Source organism: Trichoderma gamsii, assembly GCF_001481775.2.
Source record: "Trichoderma gamsii strain T6085 chromosome Unknown Scaffold_14.2, whole genome shotgun sequence".
In the NCBI taxonomy this organism is placed as follows: Eukaryota; Fungi; Ascomycota; class Sordariomycetes; order Hypocreales; family Hypocreaceae; genus Trichoderma; species Trichoderma gamsii.
Genome location: NW_020171351.1, coordinates 403,877 through 429,148, shown reverse-complemented (window position 1 = coordinate 429,148; position 25,272 = coordinate 403,877). Strand labels below are relative to the sequence as shown.

The 25,272-nt window shown below is 48.5% G+C and overlaps 3 protein-coding genes across 3 annotated transcripts; all 3 read left to right on the top strand.

Annotated features, from left to right (window-relative positions):
* Positions 1 to 597: 597 nt before the first annotated feature.
* TGAM01_v204821 (hypothetical protein) lies at positions 598 to 13,228 on the top strand (the record flags this gene model as incomplete). The annotated part of the gene is made up of 13 exons (XM_024549514.1): positions 598 to 634; positions 690 to 740; positions 799 to 841; positions 897 to 2,285; positions 2,342 to 2,413; positions 2,612 to 2,679; positions 2,733 to 3,107; positions 3,165 to 7,221; positions 7,282 to 9,725; positions 9,796 to 9,811; positions 10,470 to 11,130; positions 11,202 to 13,111; positions 13,171 to 13,228. The coding sequence occupies 13 exons, from the start codon at positions 598 to 600 to the stop codon at positions 13,226 to 13,228; spliced, it is 11,181 nt and encodes a 3,726-aa protein (XP_024405744.1).
* A 4,684-nt stretch (positions 13,229 to 17,912) lies between these two features.
* Positions 17,913 to 20,451, top strand: TGAM01_v204820 (hypothetical protein; the record flags this gene model as incomplete). The annotated part of the gene is made up of 2 exons (XM_018801482.1): positions 17,913 to 19,113; positions 19,196 to 20,451. 2 exons carry the CDS (start codon positions 17,913 to 17,915, stop codon positions 20,449 to 20,451), a joined length of 2,457 nt encoding a protein of 818 aa, XP_018665275.1.
* A 1,825-nt stretch (positions 20,452 to 22,276) lies between these two features.
* On the top strand, positions 22,277 to 24,609 carry TGAM01_v204819 (hypothetical protein; the record flags this gene model as incomplete). Its single annotated transcript, XM_018801483.1, has 2 exons — positions 22,277 to 22,394; positions 22,478 to 24,609. 2 exons carry the CDS (start codon positions 22,277 to 22,279, stop codon positions 24,607 to 24,609), a joined length of 2,250 nt encoding a protein of 749 aa, XP_018665276.1.
* Between the last annotated feature and the right edge of the window lie 663 nt (positions 24,610 to 25,272).

Here is a 25,272-nt window from a genome sequence, read left to right as displayed (position 1 = left end):
TTGGCAATCGCAAGCTATCGCATATTGGAATTAGAATACGTCACTATAAGGGGAGCCGCCCAGAAGCTGCCAACGCGTAAATCGGTGCGCGGCCGTAAGAAAACGGCAGTGTTGGTGGATTGGAGCTTCTGGATTGTTACGATTTTGGCAGATTTGAGCCTTGTCTTGGGCAGTTTGGGCAGGCGGTGAAGATTTTGCCGCGATGCAGCTCGCAGCCCGTTCAAGTAAATAAAGCTAGCCAGGGCGCCTTAGAACTGCAGGCCACTCTAGGCAGTAGTGGGCCATTTCAACATGGGGAGCCAAAGAGTTGCCAGAGTGAATTATTTCTGTTAATCGAGCATAAAAAGTTGTCTTCTCTCATGTACAAGAGTTTTGTTTTTCCCGTTCTGTTTTCAAGAAAGATCTTTTTTTCTCGTTGAAGGCTCATATCGCGACCACTCGTTCGTCACCGTGGACTTCTGTTTCTACCTATAAATGAGCTTTTGTCGCGACGCGAATCAAAGTCCATCTTATATGTCTTTGTATTTAATACGCATCAACTAGAGTCCCAGTTAGCATCATTTACTGGATCTTAGACGTAGCGACTCGAGTTTCGCAATGGCCTCCCATGGGGAGAGCGTCATGGACTTGGCGAGTGCGCTTATCCTACCAAATCATACCTATATGAAGCTTGCTAATTGTTACTGCAGGAAAGGTGAGGTCAGGCACGAACATCAAAGAACAGGCAAAATCTGTAGATAGTATGTTCATACTTCTATCCATCTCCATTTCATCACTGGTATTGACAGCTATCTCCAGGCTTGGCCCAGCTCTTAAATCCTCGGAACACATCTACGAACCTGTATGGCACGCCTCTCCGTATTAACACCCTTTGATGGCGCTAACAGTCTGTCCAGCTCTGACTTGGGAGATAAAAGCTATCACGAGATATTTGAAGCCATATTCGCCTTCGTACTCAAGGATAAGCCTACTTACTATGATAAGAAAAAATCACAAGCGACAGCCGCAACTCGATTGTCGAAATGCGCCGTCGCGGTTCGGATGGCGGCAAGTCGCGGCGCCTCCAAGATAGGACGGAAGACGCTGCTCGCTGCCGTAGACCACATCACCCAAACCTTGCCTGGCCCTGGCAATGACTTTGTACGGCCACTGCTCCACGATTATGTCAAGGCCCTGACGGAACTCATATCTCGGCCAGTCAACGCCGAGCTCTTGGCCAGAAAGAGTGCAGAAACGTGGCAGGACTGCGTTGACTTGTTTCTAGACGTTGCTCTCGACATTCTCCCAAATGAGACAAACACAGCTTCATTGCCTCACGCAGCCAGGTCTTCTCCCGCACCAACTTCCTCCTCATCTCGATCTTTGCCTCGGTCAAATTCATCCTTGCAAGCCCAACGCCAGAATGTACCAGGAGAAGGAGGTCCATTGAAGGATGTTCTTGAAGGTCTCTTCTGCCTAGTTTCGGCAGCCAATGCTCCTATCCTTCAACGAATGAAGGATATTACCGACCTTGCCCTGAGAGTACTGAGTATCAAGCATCTCAGCTTGGGTTCTACGCAAACGCTTTGCTTCTCGATTATCAACACTGTCTTTCGCGCAATTGAAGCCGATCATCTAGACGACGCAATCACGTTGACAAAGAATGTTTTGGCCCATATGGGCTATTGGTGGCGCCCAGAAAAAGTCTCTCAGGATGAACTCATCAAAGGCTTAAGAAATGAGATATTACGGGGCATAGTTCTCATGCATCTACATTTTGAGCATATCGTTGTCAACCTTGGAGATCAAGTCGTACGCGGTGAGCTGGAGAATCTGGTAGACCCTTTGTGGCAAGAGTATTCCAGGCGAGGCGAAGCATTCCGTCTACAGCTCAGTGATTTAACCTTTGGTCCCTCAGCTTCAGAAGGACAAGTTATGCAACTTGGACTATTGAGACTTCGGCCTCATAACATTGAAGGGGAGAGCCATTGGGCTATTGTACAAAACCTCGCTTACTTGGAGGCTATTTTACTGCGTTCTAAAAAAGATGTCACGGAGCAGGATGTGGACAATGGAGAGCAACCTCGTAAGAGGAGACGAATCCAGCAAGATCTAAATCCGATCAGAGCCAAACTTAAATTAGAAGACGCTGGCGTTGTTCGAACTGCCTTGCAGCTAGTGCCATTCATGCTGGCGACCAATACTTTGAGTCATAGCGAGGTCGAAGAGCTTCTCGGAGACCTTGCTCACTTTACTGGAGGCAAAAACACCGACACAGCGTCTTGGGCTCTGATTGCTTGTGCTAGGTAATATGAACGATTTGAACCGCTGCTCACTTTTACTCTGTACTAACATTATATAGCTGTGCACTATGGTCCAAAGAGTGTCGACTCCAACAGGACACATGGAAGCAAATCTGGCATTCGGCTGCCCGGTCAATCAGCCTTCCGGCGACGAGTCGCGCTGCGTGCCTTTTGATACATTGCGTGATCGAAACTGACATACTGCCATATCATCATCTAGCAGATGACATCAACAACATTATCACAACAGCTGATATCAATGGACCAGGCGTCATATGTGACACATCTCTTGCGTTAATGTCACATTTATATCACCTTCGTAACTCCAGGCTGCCGAGTGCTAGTCAGAGTACATCCAGCTACATTATCAGATGGGTTTTTTTGCGATGGAATCCGAGTACGTTGAAATGCCGAAACGGTATGTGATATAAACTAACCAACGAATGCTAGGCGAGTTGACATATTCATCCTTTCAATCTGCTCATGTACGGCCCATTGATCTCGTTAATCTTTTATACATGTGCTGCGGAGCCCAATCTTTCGGCACGGTTTGCCAAGATATTACCTCTGGTGGCCTGCTAGGTGAGGCATGGATATCGCAGCGAGAGATTGGAGAGTTCAACGAATACCTCCTCTTGCTAGGGCATGAGACAGCCGATATCATCTCACACGAGTGTTGCTATCTATCATACAAGGAAGCCTTGCCTCTCACGGCGGATGCTAGCATCTTCTTTACATTGAAGAAGCTCGTCTTAGAACTTCTTTATCCCAAACTCGAAGATCTTAGGGAGTTGTCCATCTCCTGGAGCAAAAGAGCAAGCGATGGTGGGAGCCAAATCTCAGCTAATAGGTTTCAAAGCCTCATATCTGCGTGTATAATAGGAACGCTGCTGGTGCCCCATATCAACGATCTCAATTCTACTCAGTCGTCTTCTATCGAAGCGCTCTTGGTGGATTTAGCCGAGAGAGCTCTTTCAGCTGCACTGAGCTCAGTCGAGCCTACAACCTTCGTTGGCTTGACTCTGAAAGAGCTGAGATCATGCATACCCGAAATTAGCACCGCAAGTTTGAGCCAGCTGTTTGGAAAGCACCCTGGCATCCTCAATCTTCTTTCCAAGATTTCTAACATCATTGAACAGCGAGAATCAAGTCAGCGGTCAGGAGATCACTCAGACTTCATGGACGTAGATGATGATTTCGATACTTCCAACAGTCAAGCTATGTCTTCATCAAACACTTACTCAGTGCCAAGGCATAATGCCCAACTCAGCCTAAATCCACAAGCGTTTTACATTGATACGCGACTGCGGCTCGTTCTCTTAAGGCTCATCCAGCAGGATGAGAGTCAACTGGGCTTATTGCCCGATTTATTTGTTGACGATCTTCTAGCACGATCTGATGATGAGATCCTCTCCTGCCAGCGTCTCTTGATAGAGATTATTAGATCTGACCTTGTCATTTCTACGGAAGCATCATTGGCAATTGTCGAGAGGCTTGGGAGAATAGTAGGGAATCCGGAGTTCCAGTCATGCGAAGTCGCCCTAACCACCTGTCTTGAAGTTATCGATGGCCTCAGCAACGTCTGGCTCCAAGATAACCAAACCTTGTCAGATATGGTTGGCGATCTCTATGTTCATTTTGTCAACGCCTGCTTTCCTTCTAACATTCTCTCACCAAAGACTCAAATGTCACTTGCTCGTTTATTATTCACTCTGCTACGGATTGACCCAGAGTATGGAACAAAGCTGAAGCTTTCCTCGTGCCGAACCTCTCTACTCTTAATAATGAACAAGGGTTCAATGAAAGTCAAATGTTTTATTGCAGAGAGGATAGCAGGTATATTCGAGCTCTATATCTTGATGCTTCACGAAGACGTTTTTGTGGATGTTCTGGAAAATCTCCCGAGGGATAGTGAGAATAAGGCGGGCATTGCTTTCCGCCTATTCGTATTATCCAAGATAGCTTGCAGCTGGCCCACCCTCCTGAGAAGATGCGTCTATCATATATTTGAAACCCCAGGCAATATATCTCAATCAACAGACTATACCAAACGATGTTTATCGGATATCTCCATTGTTCTGAACCTCGAAACGCCGGCGGATCTCTTCCAGTTATTTTCTCGCCAACTTCTATATACTTGGCTAGAAGGCAATACAGTGGAAAGCATTCCTTATTCGATCTTCGGATATACTAGCCTTGGAGAGCTGTTGAAATCTGCACAAGGGGAAGCGATTGGGCTAGCAACAATGCGAGGACAGGATGCTGCAAGCGCAGAAATAGCTCGCCTGGTTGGCATGCCTGAAAGCCAACTTATCCAACAAAATTTTGCAACCTCGTTAGCATACGGCTTATTGGAATCACTGCAGGCAAGCCAAGAGAAGACAAAGGGGGGAGAGAAGACCAAAGCGGAAGATAACGCGAGAGGAGAAGATCGCATTAAGGGAAAGCTAGGTTCCAAAGTCTTTATCGATGCAGCCTATACGCACTTCATCGATATTGTTGCACTTTTCTTTGATCTCATTGACCAAGAAGACTCTATCGAAAAGATCTTCTCAAGACAGGCGCACCTCAAGTATGCAGGAGAAAACATGGCAGCGATCAAGGCAATTGCACATTCTCCAGCTAACCTTCCGCCAAATCAGCAACCCATGTTCAAAGCGAAATTCGTGTTCAACGAACTTGTCCGTCTTTGTCAAAGCACTGAGTTCCAGTTTCAGGACCTCTGGACGCCAGCCGTCGTATCTGCGATTACCCGAAAGCTATTCAATACAGTTCACCCAGCACTAGGCTCTCTTCATGCATGCTCTGTTCTTCGCAAAGTGAGAATACTAGTGTGCTTAGCCGGATCTGTCGCTTGGGATTCATACTGTTTAGAAATGCTATTGACGTCCATTCGGAACTTCATTGTGGACTCTGAATGCGCAGATGATGCCCTGGGCATTAGCCAGTACTTACTTTCCCGAGGGAAACTATACTTAGCCCAAGTTCCCTCGTTCCTTGCTGGCTATTCTCTGTCGACTTTAGCATCGCTTAGAGTCTTCCTCGAATCCAGTCAGTCGAGTACTACACAAGAAGACCAGTTCAAGGCTACCATGAGTAAAGCGCAAAAGTTTCACGAGTGGTTTAGTCAGTATCTAGCAGAGTATACCTCTCCGAGATTCGAAAGCCAACCACAAAATGACTTATTCAAATCCATCACCATGTCTGCAGCTCATATACGGTCTTCTGGTAATGCGGAGAAAAACACGTCAGAGAGTAAGCTACTTCTGGATATCCTTAACGATGAGATAGCCGGAAGCCGGCTCCTCAATGAGTCTTCGAGACAGCTTGCCCTTGGTCTCCTGTGTGGCGATTTCATGATCCCGACGCATCTAAGAAATGATGTTTTGGAAAATGACCAGCATGCAATTAATCATGCTTCAGCTGTGTGGAAAAGCTGTGGAGCTCAAAATCTCAGCGAAAATTACTTGGCCTGGGCAGGACGAGTTGTTGGTCGTTCATTTCTAGCGTCCGGAAGCATTCCTGACGATATACTGCGAGAGTCACGACTCGACCAGTATGAGAAGATAGCACCGGGGCCTCATGGATCCGAAATGGGACTCTTACATCTCCTACAAGATCTTACGACGAATCCAGACTCTATCACTGCAGGATTGGCTGAAGCCACATTGCGAACTGCAATATCGCGAGCAGTTGTGGAAGACGATGGTCCGCTCGTCACAGCGGGCCAGCGAAGTCTGTCCGAGCCGCTTTTCCTTGCATCACAATGGGGATTATACAGGACTCCCCCTTCGGAAATGACTCCGACAGACGGCGACCAGTTCTCGTGGGCTGAAGATATCACATCGAAAAGCTGGTTACCTCGATTGAGTGCATATCTTGCACATTCAGTACCAAGTTCAATCCTCCTCTCAGTGCTGTCATCGGGTCTCCTGAATATCAAGGGTTTCGCTGAGAAATCTTTTCCTTTCATCGTTCACTTAGTGCTCTATTTTCAGTTAGAGCAGCAACAGGCGACTAAGAAGCTACTCTCGAACGCTATGAAACAATGGCTTGTGTCAACTGACCAAACAGCTAAAGAGAATATCAAGCTATTGATTAACACTATTCTCTATCTCAGGACCCAAGAATACCCTAAGGAGTCATCCATAGTAGATCGACTGCATTGGTTGGATATAGACTACGCTTTAGCAGCGTCGTCCGCAACTCGATGTGGGATGCACAAAACAGCTCTTCTTTTTGCTGAGATTGCCGCCTCGGAAACGTCACGCGCATCTCGAAGAACTTCTGTTGCCAAAGAGGCCGATATGAATGAAACTCTTTTGGCAATCTTTGAGAATATCGATGATCCAGATGCGTACTATGGCTTAGCGGAGGAAGCAAGCCTATCCAGCGTCCTGTCTCGTTTGGAATACGAGCAAGCTGGCACGAAGAACTTGGCTTTTCGAGGCGCTCAGTACGATAGTCACATTCGACTACAACAGAACACATCAGAATCGGACGCTCATGTACTCGTTAAGACATTGGGCACGCTAGGTTTGGCCGGTCTATCTCATTCTCTAATGCAGACACAGCAGAATCTCGGTTCGACTGCGACCTCCATAGAAAGTACATTTCAAACTGCCCGAAGACTTGAAATATGGAACCTTCCTGTGCCGGCTGCAAGCGACCATCATGCTGTTGTCACTTACAAAGCATACCAGACTATGCAACAGGCAACAAGCCTGGTGGCAGTCCGAGCGGCAATATACGACGGCTTTGCTCGCACAATGAAGAGTCTGGTTGGCCACAGTCGCAATGCAACGGCATTACGAAGCCGCCTTGGAGCTTTGGCAGCACTTTCTGAGTTGGACGAGACCTTGAATATTACAGACTTGGCTGAACTGGAGGGTCATATGAGTCAATTTCAGGGGCGCAGCCAATGGATGAAGAGCGGCTTGTAAGTCTTTCCCCTTTTTCTCTCCAGAAGCAAAAGTTACGACTACTAACTCGCATACAGATACGACGATGTCAGCCAAATCCTCTCTTGTCGAGGCACAACAATGAGCTTGTTCAGCCAGCGTGCATTATCTCTAGGATATGCCACATTTCCTACAGCAGCTATTAGGCAAACAGAAATCAAGTCAATGCTCCTCGCTTCCAGCATTTACAGATATCACCAAGCCACACAAGAATCATTGAATATCTCGACAGCTCTGAATGACCTTATCAAGCCGTGCGAAGCATTGGGTATTCACGTTGACGTTGCTGTTACGATCGAAGTGGCAAACTCATTATGGGACCATGGAGAAATGAGTTCATCGATTAAAATGCTTCAGGGCGCTGACAACGTTGCAGCACTTAAGAAGCAAGCGATACCTGTGAGCCGGTCTGACCTCCTTTCGAAAATTGGCCATCGAATGTCTGTTGCGCGCCTGGAGAAACCCCGAGATATACAAAAGAAATACCTCGAGCCAGCGCTCAAAGATCTTAGAGGTAGCGTTGAAGCAAAAGGAGCGGGTCTGGTATTCCATCAATTCGCTGTGTTTTGCGACGAGCAGCTTCAAGACCAAGATAGCTTGGAGGATCTCAAACGATTACAAAGCCTAAAGAAGGGCAAAAGTGACGAGGTCGAAGACCTTAAACTACTTATCTCATCTACTAAAGATTCACAACTTAGAGCCAAATACACCCACGTTCTTTCAAAAGAAAAGCAGTGGCTCGATCTCGATGAACAGGAGCTGCGCCGTGTTGAAACAACGCGGAATGAATTCGTCCGCCTAAGTCTAGAAAACTATCTGCTCTCACTCGCCTCTTCAGATGAGCACAACAACGATGCCTTGCGATTCACAGCACTCTGGCTTGAAAGATCAGACGACGATACGACTAGCAGAGCGGTTGGAGCCCATCTTGCCAAAGTACCGACTGCCAAATTTGCAGGACTCATGAGCCAACTCACATCGCGGCTGCAAAGCCAAGATTTGACATTTCAACAGCTCCTCGCAGATTTGGTTTACAATATCTGCGTCGATCATCCGTACCATGGCATGTATCATATCTGGTCTAGTACCAAGGCGAGAGTGCAGCAGAAGGATGAAGTGGCGGCCCTCCGCGCGAAGGCCAACGAGAAGATTGCGCAAAGGCTTGCAACCACAGATGCTGTTGCTGATGTGTGGCTCTCGATTGAGAAAACGAGCAAATACTATCATGGCCTTGCTCTAGATAGAGACCCTGCAAAGTACAAGTCGGGAGCAAAGGTGGCGTTGAAAGATTCCACGGCAGCCAAGAATTTGGTGACGTGCCTGACCAAATTTCGCATTCCTCCGCCGACAATGCATATCGAGGTCAGTGCGAACAGGGATTATTCGGCAGTACCCATGATCTCGAGGCTTGAGCCGACAATGACAATCGCTTCCGGAGTGAGTGCACCGAAAATCATCACTGCTATTGGAACAGATGGTATGAAATATAAGCAGCTGGTAAAGGGCGGCCAAGATGATCTTCGCCAAGATGCCATCATGGAGCAAGTTTTCGCGGCTGTCTCATCACTGCTGAAGCTTCATAGAGCCACCCGACAGAGGAATCTAGGCATTCGAACATACAAGGTGCTTCCGCTCACGGCCTCTTCTGGGCTGATCGAGTTTGTCCGCGATACAATTCCCCTACACGAATTTCTCATGCCAGCACATGAACGGTATAATCCTCGTGATCTTAAGGGCACTCAGTGCAGAAAAGAGATATTCAACGTTCAGAATAGAACGGTGGAGCAGCGCATTAGCACTTACAGGAAAGTCACTGAAAGATTTCAACCTGTTATGCGATACTTCTTCATGGAGTACTTTGTCGATCCTGACGAGTGGTTCGCAAGAAGGCTAGCATACACGCGAAGTACAGCAGCTATATCGATGCTTGGTCATGTACTAGGTCTGGGTGACCGTCATGGCCACAATATTCTTCTAGACACCAAAACCGGAGAGGCTGTCCATATCGATCTGGGTATCGCGTTTGAGACAGGCAGGATCTTGCCTGTGCCAGAGCTTGTTCCATTCCGCCTTACCAGAGATATCGTGGATGGCATGGGAATAGCAAAGACTGAGGGCGTGTTCCGTCGCTGCTGCGAATTTACCCTTGACGCTCTTCGAGAAGAACAGTATTCAATCATGACGATATTGGATGTGTTGCGGTACGATCCTCTGTATAGCTGGTCGGTCTCGCCGGTGCGGTTAGCCAAGCTACAGAAAGCTCGTCAGGATGGCGACGGAGCGATTGACGACGCGGTTCAAGCGGACGTAGATCCAAAGAAGGGGAAGAATCCTGCAGGACGTCTGAATGAGCCGTCTGAAGGTGATCGAGCCTTGGAGGTTGTGAGGAAGAAGCTTTCAAAGACGTTGAGCGTGACGGCCATGGTCAACGATCTTATCAATCAAGCGACAGACGAGCGAAACCTTGCAGTATTGTATTCCGGTACGTATAGCTGAACATTTCCGTGCTATCTATAGCTTTGCCTAGATCTCATACTAACTTTGAATTGTAGGATGGGCGGCATATGCGTAAATGACGGGACATGTATATTTTAATATGAGTGGGAGCGGGGGCTGGCTATTGACAATTGCAAGTTACTACTAGTGGCGGTGAGGTTATAAATTTTGGAGAAGGGTCAGATTGTACAAGATTAGATGTGCGATATACTGGCAGAGTTACATGAGGAGGCATCTTGTTGTAAATGGCACGTACAGATTGTTACATCTCAACTTAATTCATGAGGTTCTATAGATGAAGATAGCCACACATATAACCAAAGGTTAGAGACCAAATTGAGTGATGATATTATATCAGCCGCACAATAGAAAAAGAAGAACAAACAAATAAATGAAATTCATGAATCAATACCTGTTCTACGACTATTTCGATTCTGCGTTGATCATAACCTGAGAACTCCATAAGAGCACATGCCGCTTATTAATGCTGAAACCTGCAGCGCTGCAAGAGGCCCGCTATGGCGCGTCGTAGGCGCTAAACGCGCCCCGGAAACAGCTGCTAATCAAATTTCCTTATCGCGGGGAGTGTCCTCCATCCGCCCATCCATCATGACATAATAATAGCCACTTCAACCTCGATCCAAAACCCGCAAAGTCCAGTCCCACTCCCGATTATTCGATATCCCCCCGGCCATTACTACTAGTATTACGCATCTAGCTGCTAGCAAAGACCTCGACCTGCTCCTAGCACCGACATCGTGCCACTGTGCCTCTGTGCCACCAAGCTCGGCCCGTATCACCGAGCCATCGACAGACCACACAGCGGGTTCGATTGCTCATCGGCGTTCATGCAACCAGCGACAGTCGACCCGCCTTCTTCCTCTCGCCGCCGCCCTCGCGTGTCCTCGTCCTCGTCGCCCACGTCGTCACCATCAGCAGCTAAGAGGCCTCGGTTCTCCGACAGCTTGGCCATGGCTAGCGTTTCAGCGAGGGTCAAGATGCCCGACATTGTCGACCTGACGAAGCGTCAGTCGGCATATCAGCCTTTGAGTGGAGCGCGCAAGCTGGTCATCAAGAACGTGCGCAGTCCCGTCCACCAGGAAGCCCGGATTAAAGAGTACTATGCGCGGACGGAGCGGGAGCTCGACGGAGCACTGGACGCAATCTTCAACAGCCGGACTCCGGCCATTCCGCTTGAGCGTCTCTACCGAGGCGTCGAAGACATGTGCCGAAAGGGAAATGCCGATACAGTGTACAGGACGCTCAAGGACAAGGTGGACGGCCATCTGAAGAATGTGGTTCTCCCCAAGATTCAGAGCGCAGCCAGGATATCTGCTCTTGATGTTCTGAGGAGCACGCTAGCAGAATGGAAGACGTGGAATGCTCAGACGGTATGGCCCTTTCCCTTATGGAGACGTGAACTTCGCAAAATAAACAGTATTGCTTACACATTTGATTTCAGATCCTCGTCAGATCGACCTTTAGCTATCTGGACCGCACATATCTGCTCCTCAAGTCTTTACCATCAATAAACGACATGGCTATTACGAGATTCTGCCGAATGGCCTTTTCGTCGCAAAATGTAGAGTCTAGCCCAAACATTGGTGCATTTCTTATTTCCGCAATATGCGAGTTGATCAACTTTGATCGTCGGGGAGACAATCGGAAAGATTCTGAGCTGCTCAAAGACTCTATCATGATGCTTTATGTGTTGGGAGTATACACAAAATATTTCGAGCCCGTATACCTACAGCAATCCGAAGCATACTTTAGAGAATTTGGAGAAACTTGCAGCCCACTGAGCCTGAAAGAGTACATAGAAGCCTGTGAGCGGCTCCTGGAGCGTGAGGATTACCGATGCATGGCGTACAACTTGGACAGTACAACAGAGAGGCAGTCAATGTCATTGGCGCATAGTATCCTCATCGATAAATACTCGGATAAGCTCCTTCATGGAGGAAGTTTGTCAAATCTGTTAACTGATCGGGATGTAAGGTCTCTGAAGGGATTATATGACCTTCTCCGGTTATCAGGAATACAAAAGAAGCTAAAGACACCGTGGAGCGACTATATTCGAGAAACGGGGGCTTCAATAGTGTCCGACAAGACCAGAGGCGACGAGATGGTGATTCGCCTCTTGGATCTCCGGCGAGCGCTGGATCTGACCATTCGCGATGCATTCAGCAAAGACGAAGATTTCCTCTGGGGAATGCGCGAGTCATTTGGTAAGTTCATGAATGACCGCAAGATTGCCGATTGCTGGTCTTCAGGCACATCGAAGATTGGCGAGATGACAGCGAAGCACATCGATATGCTACTTCGTGGTGGCATAAGAGCCCTTCCTAAGGAGCTTCTGTCCGATGTCAAGGATCGAGCTGCGGCAGAGAAAGCGGGACATGCCAGCAGTGCAGATGAAGACGCTGAATTGGACAGGCAGCTGGATCAAGCTCTCGAACTTTTCCGATTTATCGAGGGCAAGGACGCCTTTGAGGCCTTTTACAAGAAAGACTTGGCTCGTCGACTTCTCATGGGTCGCAGTGCTAGTCAAGATGCTGAACGGAATATGCTCACCAAGTTGCGAGGAGAGTGCGGCTCCAACTTCACCCACAACCTGGAGCAGATGTTCAAAGACCAAGAGCTCGCCAAAGATGAGATGGAGGCTTACAAGGAGTGGTGCGAGGGCAACCCTGACCGCACCGGCAAAGTGGATCTGCAAGTAATGATTCTTTCAGCTGCTGCATGGCCGACATATCCCGACGTTAGGTTAAATCTGCCTGATGAGGTGGCCAAACGCACTGAGCAGTTCGAAAGACACTACAAAAACAAGCACACTGGCCGAGTATTGACATGGAAGCACTCACTCGCGCACTGTTCTGTAAAGGCAACCTTCCCTAAGGGGGCAAAGGAGCTCTTGGTGTCCGCATTCCAGGCTGCTGTGCTTTTGCTCTTTAACGATGTCGCAGCAGATGGATTCCTGGCGTATGAGCAAATCTCGGCCGCCACCGGCCTCCAGGGGGGTGATTTGGACCGAACACTTCAGTCACTAGCATGCGGAAAGGCGCGTGTACTGACAAAGCATCCAAAGGGTCGGGATGTGAATCCCACAGACACATTTACTTTTAACAAGGCCTTTACCGACCCCAAGTATCGTGTCAAGATCAACCAGATTCAGTTGAAGGAAACCAAGGAAGAAAACAAGGCTACACACGAAAAGATTGCCCAAGACAGGCGCTTCGAGACTCAAGCAGCGATTGTGCGCATCATGAAGAGCCGCAAGACAATGGGCCACGCCGAACTGGTGGCCGAAGTCATCAATTTGACCAAGAAGAGAGGCAGCGTCGAGCCAGCCGCTATTAAGAAGGAGATTGAGAGGTAAGAACGAAAAAGCACAATAAACTAAAGATAATCAGACAAGCTAACTGCTGCAATAGTCTCATTGAGAAGGATTACATTGAAAGAGAGGAAAACTCTTACACTTACTTGGCATAAGAACTACAGTCGAGTTGTCCAGACGCCCGTTTGGTTAGAGGCATTGTTTTTGGCACTGATAGAAGAGGGCTAATGGACCAGATGGGACACCATGGGTGACAGCGTCGTCACATCGTTACAAACCTGGATTCAGCGAGAGCTCCTGTAGGCATATAATTTTTTACGATTCTATGACGATCCCATGATCTAGCTTCCGCTGGCTATTGCTGACTTGTATTACCTTGGGACCTATTTTGTACAATCTCTGTTGTACCTTTGCGGAAAATAAATTTTGGGCATTCCTAATGCGAGGCGGCCTCTTGATAACTAGAAGCAAGATAACTAGATGAAGCGAAACACGACTGTGTGACAAAATCCTTCTGCACGTTGATCTCAACGACGCCACAGGTGCCCTCGACATGGCGGTGAGGCATGAACCAAGTGGTGTTATCTCGGAACATGTTAAGCTTTTTGTCAAACTCCGGGAGAAAGCCTTTGAGGCGTTCCCCTTGGGCTAAACCTTGATACAGTAAAGAAGATCGGTCAGTCAACGAAATTAGGAGGAAGGCAGCCAGAGGCGCAAGGCACAAGGGAATTCTAGTTGAGTTGTTCTAGTCATACGTATCACCGCGGACGTCAAAGACGGGAGGGTTTACTAGGCTACCGTCCAGCTGACGACTGCATCTTGTCGCTACTCCCGGGGTTATATCTGCGATGCTCGGATTTCCAAACGCTGGCGTGGTACAAGTATTGCTCTGAGTCTACTAAGTTTATACACCGCTCAGTTGGAGGATAGCTCTATGTGGCGCGTAACACAGTAGACAGCTATGTCTTGGGTTCTCGTTTGAGGTTGTACGAAAACACAAGGTTTTGGCTGTCTTTTGATATTCAACCTTGAGCTACTACGCCTTGCAGTGATAAGGAGACCTGTTGTTGGTATGCAATGGCCATTGTGAGAAAGGGCTGTGTCTCTCGTAGACAGTTGGTCTCTTTCTAAGCCTTGCTTCTGGCGCAAATTCCTGAGATTTCTGATTATAGGGAGTCACGAGATGAGCCTTTTCGAACAGTAAAGCCTCCGCTATTCCAATGAGAAGAGGCAGCCAGCACGTTCCACGAGGTAATCTGAGGACTTGGGGCTCTTACGTGGCAGTTTCATGCTTCTTACTTTGTATGCGAATAGTCGACATTCACATGCTTGGTTCAATAGCAATAGCGCAGAATGAGGCGGCTAGTTGCATCTTGAGCTAGCGAACAGCAAGGCGTCCAAGGTCAGCCACCGTATACCTTTTTTCTTTCACCGACAATCATTTCCTTTATGTGATACGAGGCATCGCCCATCGTGCTCCCAATAACATACGTGGCGTCGGAAACGTGGTGGATGGCAAGCCTTGCACTAGACATATGTATGCGAAACGCAAACATCTCCTTGAAGAGCTGTACTGGGAGCCTCCACAGTAACGTGTTTTATTTGTGAATTAAGGTCTCGAATGAGTGTATGTGTAAAGTATTAGTAGTATCTGCCAGATGCGTAATTACTGCTGCGGATGCACGACCTTTCCTCCCTGCAGGGCGAGGAGGGTCTCAAACCAGATCCGTCTTGCTCACCGAAATCTCACAGTTGCCTAATTGAGCAACCGCGGGGATACGTACCTCGACGACACCAAACAATGCGTGTAAGTGACGGGTATGAGCTTCGCCTCACTTGTACACGAAGCTGCTACAGCTATACGCTTTCCACATGTGCTCCAAGACAACAATTACTGTATTCGCCTCACGTTTTCGCAGATGATTTGATTTCAGCGTGTGTGTGTGGTATGAGAAAGATGTAGGTTCGTAGAATAGGTATAAATATCTGTTTGCTTTCCCTTGTCCAGCTCTGAGTCAAGCTCTTCATCAAGTCACCACCAATTCTATCTTCCAAACCAGTTCAAACATGGCTGCTCCTTGGCGTCCCAGAGCTGTTCAGCCTCGCCGCTTTGAAACACGCCTGCCCTCCTCTTTTCAGCCAGCAGCCGCTAATCTCCAGGATGAGAGCATCACTGAAGCAGAGGCTCGCAAGCGCCTTTCGTCATATGTTGCTGTTCGCATTGACAAGTCATTGTCTGTCATCGACGACGAAGGCAACCTCAGACCTTCGACTTGGGACAAAGCCTCGCACATGGTCTTAAGAGACATATCTCAACAAGAGGCGAAGCATAACGTACGTGAGCTCAATCGAGAGACTGTCTGCGTATCGGACAAGAAGAGTGAGTTTTCATCGGCCCTGCAACGGCAGCTGGAGCGTGCGCACACTAGACTGGACAATATGGAATCGGATCGTCGCTATATCTATATACTTGTCCAGCTAGATTGGAAGTTTAAGAAAGTCCAAACTCCAACAGAGTACCACGGAAGATATGACAAGCACGGCAACAAATTTAAGAAGAGGGACAAAGAATGGCATAGATCGAAGTCCAGGAAGGAACGAGTGTCGGTGACGGCATACTTTAAGAGAGAACCATCCAGCAATGCAAACTGCGTCAAGATGTATGGTCGCCAGCAAGGAGACAAGACAGGAGATGAAAGTCCACTCGGCTCATCTAGAATGGAGCGCCAGCATACTTCTGGATCACAGAATTCCAGAAGTTCAGCCACATCCTTCAGCTCTTTCTCCAGCAGCGATTCTTATGGCAATATAACACCAAACTCTTCTGTTGACGACATATCTCCCCACCGCCACTATGACGAAGGACGAGGGCGAAGTAGATACCGCCAAAGCAGGGACGGGGAGCCCTTCGAGACTCTGGTAGCTCACCAAGGGCCACGACGTGATTCAGTGGACAGCCATGACTACATCCCTCCTCCAGTGCCTGATCCTACCAGACCAGAGCCCAAGCCCGCAATGGACTCCCTGAGGCGCAGGGATCAGAGAGCATTTGACGAATATATGGCAAGATCCAGGTCTGTGAGGGACTCGTCACGCCAATCTCGTCTTACTCAAAGCCCTCTTGAGAAGCAAAGAGACTATCTCCACCATGTCTCATACTACTCATCGAGTGGTGGAGAAGTAGCACAGCTGGGAGATAGACTCAGTCGTGCATCGCTGGCAGATGAGCCAGGAAGCGATTTTCGAGAGCCGGCTTCTGACCATGTAACTCATTGCACATACAGACAGCCTATGATACAATATCACGGCGATGGTGATGAAGAGCTAAGAGTATCAGAACCCAGGGGTGCTGTCTGGCGCAAGCAAGATGCGCAGCGATATATGGATAACAGACGGCGTTTTGATCAGGATCCGTGGGATCTGGGCCGCGGTAGTCCATTGCTGTATTCAGTGTACGGATGATACAGCGCAATGATTCTGTCTTCTTTTGTTTTTCAAGCTTTCTTCTAGATAAGATGTCTGTTTTGTTTTGTTCTGTTTGAAGGCAGGTAGTCACAGATGGGTCTTTTGCTTCACAGCCAGTTACGTTCTACTAATTATGTAATGTTGGATCTTGAGCTATCAACGCGAAGAAAATGTGGTCGTTGAAGATTTTATCATGTTTCCATATCATACAGCAAAATTCTAGCTAATGAGGAATTATATTTTATGCATCTCTTGATATTGGCTTGTGTCTTGTTCATATTGAAATTTTATTCAAGCATAGTCCGTACCTAAGACACTCTTTCTCGCGGCGTAGTCATGTAGTCATGTATAACTTTCGTGCGTTCCAAGTTTCTATGTTTATATCGATAACAAGTGATAAATACAAAGAATCCTCTATTCTCACTTGGGGACTTTTGTCGTCCAAAGTCACGCTGCAGGTTAGGTGCTGCTTCTAGAGCTTTGCGTATATCGATACCTCTTCTGCTACCGTCTACGAGTACGCCATTATTGACATTATGTTATGATATCTTTTTCATTGTTAGATGACGTATGGGATGTTGTCAAAGACGAGTAATAAATACACTGTCATTAACAGTGGCGCAGCGATCCTCCTTCATGCCAAACCTTCCGCCTAGAAGATTCAATAGTAGTAAATACAGTATTCTACCGGAGTGTCTCACGTAACCTAGACCAAGGCAAAAGGCGTGAAATTGCTGGTAATACCACGATAATCTTTATAATGATATATCGAGGGCCTTCAAATATGTCAACTCTATTAAAATTTAGTATTATTTATCGAAAGTCTCCATGTTGTCTATGCGAATTGATGATGTATATGGGAAATTCGGCATGTGGTCTCTTTTACTTTAGTATTTGTCTAGTCGTCCCGAGACAGCCTCAAATGTACAGCCTTGGATATCCTATTGGCTTCTCGTTGCTAGTAACTCCCAAGCTTCTTACCTCCTATTAGTAGTAAGTAAAGGTACCTCTGCATTTCCATTCTGCTCAAAGCTCTGGAAGGTTGCTATTGAGCAAAGCGCATGCAATCAGCTGCTCCTAACCTACAAGACAACAACGTTGATGACTAAGCAATTTCTGCAACTGTCAAAATATTTTAGCGCGCCTCCAGCACAAGCTTGCATGGATACGCGATTTACTTAGCGGGCAGCTTCTCACGCGTTGATTGATTGCACGTCCCACAGCCTGGGGGACGCGCCTCCGTTCAAAGTTAGCAGCATCTCGATCGGTACCGCAGAGCCTGGCCTGGGATGTGATGGTGCATTTCCAGGTACTCGCCATAGCTGTGCGGCACTGCGATTCTCCCAGGGTTCCCCCCTCTCCAGGCGTCTGTTTATGAAGGCCAGCTTCTGGAGCCGCCCAGCTCGATCCTCGCCGACCTCGCAGAACATCCTTGGCCAGCTTGCCTATGCCCACTGGACGCCTCGCAATTCGTCTCTCGCAGCGGCCGACTCGATGTTTGTCAAGGCTAACAAGGCGTTCAAGGCCAGCGACCCCCCCGGTCGCAATGCCCTGTCCAAGCAGCTGTTCCCGTCCAGCAGCCCGAGTGCGTCGCCCGTGACGACCGATATTCGAGACCAGCTTAAGAAGGCCGGCACGGGCTCGGCTCTCAGCAGCGCTTCCGCATCGTCGGCGAGGATGACACCGTTTTCGAAACCTCTGCAGCAGCAGCAGCCAATGGCCAGCTCCAGTGGTAGTGCCGCGGGCTCGCTGGCATCTCTGTACGGCAAATCAGACCCGTTCAAGGCCAGTCCTGAGACTATTGACCTTACTGGACCCGAAAGCAACGAAAAGACAAAACAGCATGTCTACTTCGGGGAAGACGACTTTAGCGATGATGAAGACCTCGATCTCGACTTTAAGGCGCCGTCGGCGCTTCCCAAACTCCCAGACCCAAAGCCTCCAATTGTAGAAGAGGACGATTTCCCCCCTCCGCCGACTCAGCAGATTGATTGGTCCTCTTCTCCTAAATCTCATTACTTTCCCTCTAAATCATTGTCAACAGCTTCATTGAAACGTGATTCGTCTGGCGAGAGCGATCTGACAGGACCCCCCATTTCCAAGAAGAAGCGAGTCTTGCCGGCAAGCTTCCGCTCAGAACCTGAACTGAGCCAAGACCCAGGCCCGTTCGATGTCCCTACATACGCCCAACCCACAAAGCCAAAACGCATATGGGAAGCTTCCGCCGAAGCTATCAATGAACAAAAGAAACAGCTCAAGATTCAACAAGCCGCTCGAGCGGATTCCCAAGGCATAGACGAGCAGCCGCTACAGTTCGGGAAAACCCACGATGCCTCCAAAGTCGAAGCTATCCATCTGAGTAAGGAACAGGAACGTGTGCTCGACTTAGTGGTAAATCAGGGCAAGAGCGTGTTTTTTACAGGCCCGGCTGGTACAGGAAAATCAGTTCTGATGAGAGCCATCATCACCCAACTGCGAGCCAAACACGCCCGAGATCGCGAGCGAGTGGCTGTGACTGCCTCAACGGGCCTTGCCGCCTGTAACATTGGAGGAATTACGCTCCACAGCTTTTCAGGTAGGCTTGATGCTGACCTATGCCATGAGCTTCTTGCTGTCGGCTGTTATCGTTGACGATTTAGGCTGACCCTGTTCTACAGGTATTGGACTTGGAAAGGAAGATGCGCCTACTCTTGTGAAAAAAATCAGAAGAAATCCTAAAGCCAAGACTAGATGGCTTCGTACAAAGTGTCTCATCATTGACGAGATTTCCATGGTGGATGGCGACTTGTTTGACAAGCTGTCGCAGATTGGGAGAACAATTCGAAGTAACGGCCGGCCGTGGGGCGGCATTCAACTGGTTATTACAGGCGATTTTTTCCAGCTCCCGCCTGTTCCAGAGAAGGATAAGAAGAGCGAAGCCAAGTTCGCTTTTGATGCTGCTACTTGGACTACATCAATCGACCATACGATTGGACTCACACAAGTGTTCCGTCAGCGAGATCCCGTTTTTGCCACCATGTTAAATGAGATGCGACTCGGGCAGATTAGCCAACAGACAGTGGACACCTTTAAAAAACTCTCGAGACCGCTTGAGTTCGACGATGGCGTGGAATCGGCTGAGCTCTTCCCTACACGAGCACAAGTTGATGGATCCAACGAAAGGCGGCTAAGGGAGCTGCCAGGACGACCGAACCGGTATGACGCTATTGATTCAGGAGCGGTCGCCGTCGAGGTTCGAGACAAGCTGCTGCAAAACATGATGGCTCCAAAATCTATTGAGCTCAAAGTCAATTCTCAGGTCATGCTTATCAAGAACCTTGATGGATCCCTGGTGAATGGATCCCTTGGCACGGTCATTGGCTTCTCTGATGAGAAGTCATTTGACATGTCGGACATGACTGACTATGATGATGGAGAGAACGAAGCAATGGCAAAGGCACGAAAGAAGTTAAAAGCCTTTAGCCGTGAGCCCGAACCAGACGGGTCTGGCATGAAATTCCCCGTTGTCCGGTTCATTTCAACAGATGGCGTGGCACGAGTAATTCTCTGCCAGCCAGAAGAGTGGAAGGTAGAGCTTCCTAATGGCGAAGTCCAAGCCAAGCGAGTCCAGATTCCTTTGATCCTCGCATGGGCGCTCTCCATTCACAAAGCCCAAGGACAGACGCTGGAGCGAGTCACTGTCAATCTGGGTAAAGTCTTTGAGAAGGGACAAGCGTATGTTGCACTGAGCCGTGCTACAAGCCAAGCGGGACTACGAGTTTTGGGCTTTGACAAGAACAAAGTCATGGCCCACCCCCGGGTCATTGTGTTTTACAGGCAGCTCTACAGTGCCGAAGAGGCTGCGTCAAGAAGGCCCAATTCTTTAACGGATTTCATGGCCAATAGAAAAGGCGCCACGAGTGCTTCCGCTTGAGAGATTATTCATCTAGACGAGAAAAAAAGAAAGCGAATTGGCATTTTAGGTCTTTATCATGGCGAATTATAGACCGGCATCATATATAAAAGAATTTGTACTACTAGTGGGTACTGCTGGTGTTGTTGTTATACGATTATATGATTCTCCTCATTGAAAAATATTTAGATCCAGGAGGAAGCTGATTAAGACTCGAATAGAAGGCGGTGATTTTGTAGGTAATCTCCGAATGTCTTGAATCTTGGAGGTAGGCCTATCATGAATTGAATAAGCATATTAGAAATTTTGTTTCTTTTCTTTTCTTCCTGATTTCCAAGAAGTGTGCAGCCAGACTTGCCAGACTTGCCTACTTGAGCCTTGCTCAGTCTTTATTAGCTTGGCGGAAAGATGCAGGGGCATACCTGGAGGTTCAGAACATCGCTGGCCTGTAAAGCGTGCTTGAGAAATCAAGAGATTTGAGTCAGGCCGAGATCTTTCATTTCCTACCTAAGGTAGTCATCTGCCTGCATGTATCACGACATGGGGTGCGGGCTGTATACTAAACAGGCTGTATCTGAAGTAAGTACTAATATAATACTACTGCATGTTTTGGTGGATGCCTACCTGTACCTATACGTTTTCCCGTCATGACTTATTACTGGCCAGAAATGCTTGGAGAGAGTAAACGTCTCTCTCTCTATTTCAGAGAGACTCACGGTGATTTGTACTAGAACAAGAAACCAAGTAACCAATCTGAAAGAACGCTACGGCCATAAGAAAGAAAGATTCTTTATGTCGTATACAATACGGAGTCGGCTCTACAAAGAAATGCTTGTTCAAGACCAGCAGTTCATAGAGATTCAATAAGCAAATTTGTAGGCTGTCTGGACTATGTCTGGTCTTATGCGCAAGATGTCCAACTTAGTAAGAGATTCGTGTGGCTTACTGCACGGGCAGAGATCATGTGCCCATATCACAAACGGTGACGTTCAAGATGCGCCCATGTTCAACGGAGCACCAGCCTCTAAAATCGCGGGCTAGTGGCTGGCCTAGCACCAGCAGTAGTAATATCTGCGCTGCAGGGGGCGAGCAAACACCCCTAATCAGCGCTGCCGGCGCCGTTGCTTTGGGACTTTGAGGTTCCTTTTAGGGTGCTGCAAGGGTTGTTATCGATTATCGGCGACCCGGTTGGGGTTAGTCTGCACCTGCTAGCTTCACCACACCTAAACCGCTTTGTGTCTGCAGCCAAAGGTGCCAGCCAGCATCCATATCGTCTACTAAAAATTATCGTCTTCTCTTCTTACCGCTATCCTCCCCGTAACGTTCAGCTTGCCTCGGCGGAGACGAGGCAAAATTTCGAAGGGTTTGGATTGATATTCTCGAGGCTTTCGACATAATTCTGGCACGTTTCGACGACAATTCCCGGTGCCTGCGCCTGCCTTCGCTGCCGACTGCATCAACTGCGCGCGTGTCCCAAATTCCTTCCGGCGTGGTTGGAGCTGCCTCGGGGCTCTCTCCGCCCACGCGCCTCCGCGATATAGCACTGCTGAGAAAACGCTCACGATCTCGTCGCTAAACGACCTCTCCCACAGACAGCTATTGCAACCTTCAAACGATATCCATTGGGACGGCGACACTCTGCGATCACTTCCATATCACCTGTGGAGTGAGCCTTTGTTATAAGGCGTATCAGGGTGCTGCCTCGTACCTAGATGACGATTTAAAGACCAAAAGGAACATACTGTGGCACTTCACTCCGTGATTGAATCTTCTTTGCTTGCGAGGCGGTACGGCAGGGTTACAAAGATCCAAGTCTTCACTCGCGGATTTGCCTCGAGGTGTCACCATGGCAAGCCAGTTTGCCGGCCTGCACATGCGGGTGGTGCTGAGAGACCCTCCTGGGCACCAGCTCACAGGCACCGTTCGCGATGTACAGGCAGGAAGCAGCCTCACCTTGACAAACGGTAAGCGCGTTTATCACTATGATTTCGAGTTTCTTTCCTAGAATTTTAGAATGGACATGGACATGACTGATTTGATAATCAAGTATTCATTGTTGCAACGCGAGCATGGGTCCCCCATATGCGAATCGATGCCTCCAACATTGCCGATCTCTCAGAAGTCAATTGTGACGACAGGCCAGATCAGAACCCTCTGCCTGCTGAGAAACCTACGGTCTCAACGCACACCGTGCAGCAGCCGCCGAATCAGTTAGCTGCACAGACTGCACAAACTCCGACTCAGCCGGCCCAGGCAGCCTTTGTCGATCCGGCTATTCTGAGTCTAGGAAGACGACCCAAATCAGCTGCGTCTAGCAAACTGAAGAGTGACCCTGAAAAGGCTGCAGACCAAATTGACCCAACAGGACAACCGGAAGTCTTATATGGCATTCATGTGGGGCGGTCATCGGTCGACTCTGGCGACGACAACAACCTGGTGGCGTCGGTGAAGGATTTGAAGATAGACTCAACAGCCACTCCGAAAGGTCTGTCGAATAACAAACCTCGACACGTCAAAGAGGTCTCGGGCACCCCACAGCAACAGCAAAAGAAGAAAGCGCGACGACACCCGAAGGCTCATAGAGAGCATCTAGGCGAAACGCAACCGGCCGTTCAGACGCAAGGACATGGGAAAGGCTGGAGACAGACACCAATCTTGCAGAGCACCGCCTCTTTCCAGCCTTTCACCGCCCTGAGACGAAATGGAAAGAATTCAAAGAGTCTCCTGGACAATGGATGGGCATCGGAGGATGTTACAGAGGAAATGGGCGATTTCGATTTTGAAAACAATCTGGCCAAGTTTGACAAGCATAAGATTTTTGACCAAATGAGGAAGGAAGATACCATTGACGATGCGAGTCGCCTTGTAGCACATAACCGCCGGCCCAAGCCTGGAACGGCGGGCGGCAAGAATCTGCACTACACCGAGAATGTCCTGGATTTGCCCTCCACAACGGCCGCGGCAAACGCAGACTACTGGAATAGTGAAGCAGACGTTGGTGCCAACGGATCAGAGAAGCTAAGCGGGCGAGAACACAAGAATGCCAGCCAAACTGGTCGGAGGCCCGACAGCAAAAATGCTGCTAGGCGCTCCCAGTCCCGCAAAGCAAGCACTGCCGCTCCTGTTGGAAGCCAGCCACTCAGTAGGGTCAACTCTAGTCTGCGGTATCAAGCGTCTCGCCGATCTAGCCCCACGACCGGGCACCGCAGCACCGACTATGAGCAGCAGCAGCAAGAACATCCTGGGCTGTATCTTCTGCCTTCAAATCGACGCGTCGAGACGATATCTACGCTTCAGATGCTGAACATTGAAAACATTGCTGCAAATGAGATTGGATTTAGCGAGACGTTGATGGCGGAAAACGCAGGAAGAGGTGTCGCTGAAGTCGCCGTGGCCGTACTGTCAGACCCTGCCATGAAAGTTCGGTTTGAGATGGTCGTAGCGGGACCTTCTAGCGATGCTTCAGTGCGTTCATCTACCATTGTGATACTTGCGGGCAACCACAAGTCAGGCATTCGTGCGCTAGCTGCTGCTCGCCATCTTCGAAACAAGAATTTTGATGTCGTCGTATGTTTGGTCGGCATTGAGCGCGAGCGAGACTTGCTGGAAGATTTGAAGAGACAGATCCAGCTCTATAGAAATTTTGGAGGTCGGATACTAAGCAAGAACGACTTCTTTGAGTATCTTCGAAAAGGTACCGGAGCGGGTAGTGGCTTATCAATCTCCCTCATCATCGACGCGTTGCTCGGCCTTACTATGTCGTTTGAGGAACTGCGAGTCGGTGACCAAGCATCGGTATATGAATTGATGGAATGGGCGAACCGGAATGACGCATTCGTACTGGCGATAGACATTCCTTCAGGCATTGATCCATCAAACGGTAATGTGGCTATCATCGATGGAAGTCACCTATTTGTCAAACCACGCTACGTCGTTGCCATAGGCGCGCCCAAAAAGGGACTTTTGGAGGCCGTTACGCCACCCCCTGATGATGATACGACCCTGCCAACGAACATTATTCATGAGGACGAGTGGCGGCTGTTTATTGCCGATTTGGGCTTGGGAGGCGCCATCTGGAGAAAGGCTGGCACTAAGATTCGGAAAGGTATCGAGTTTGACGGCAAGTGGGTGCTCGAAATGAAGTATCGCGGTCCTCAGGAGGAAGAGGATGAAGATTAAGGGGCGGAAAATAATGCATATACATATGGGCAATAAAGGGGGGATTACGACTTTATTTTAGAGAACACAACAAAAAGGGAAAAGACACATGAAGAAAGGGATATACCTATGAAACGAGGATATGAGTCGAAAAGGATCGGTTTGGCCACGCAGGATGGCTCGTGAGAGGCTGGTATTTGAGGTTTTCAAGAATAATAGGAAGAAAGAAGGATGCAGTAAAAGGATCATACTAATAGCGAAATGTACATTATTACAACTCAGCATCAAGAGGTGTCAAGAGGGGATCGATGATTCTCTGTTCTGACAGAATGAATATATTCTAGCTTTACTCCATCGGCGCAACAGTATATATATGTGTGTGTGTATATATATAAGCACGAAATGGAAGGGACGAGACTTTCTTTTGGTGAGGATTTAGAGTATGCGCGCCAAGACTGCGGGTTTGTGGAGACAAGCTTTTGCCAAGACCAGCGCAGACAGGCATGTGAAGAAACTCAGGACTCTTTATCTCTCATTTGCTGTGAATTTCCCCGAACGCTTCTTTAGTGCTTCTTTTGCGATTCCATTTTGAGGGGGCCATGGCAAGAAGAATTCGACAAGAGGCCCCTTTTTCTTGGCAGTATAAGTCGCGTGAGTATTTGGCCTCAAGCCTTTTATACCACT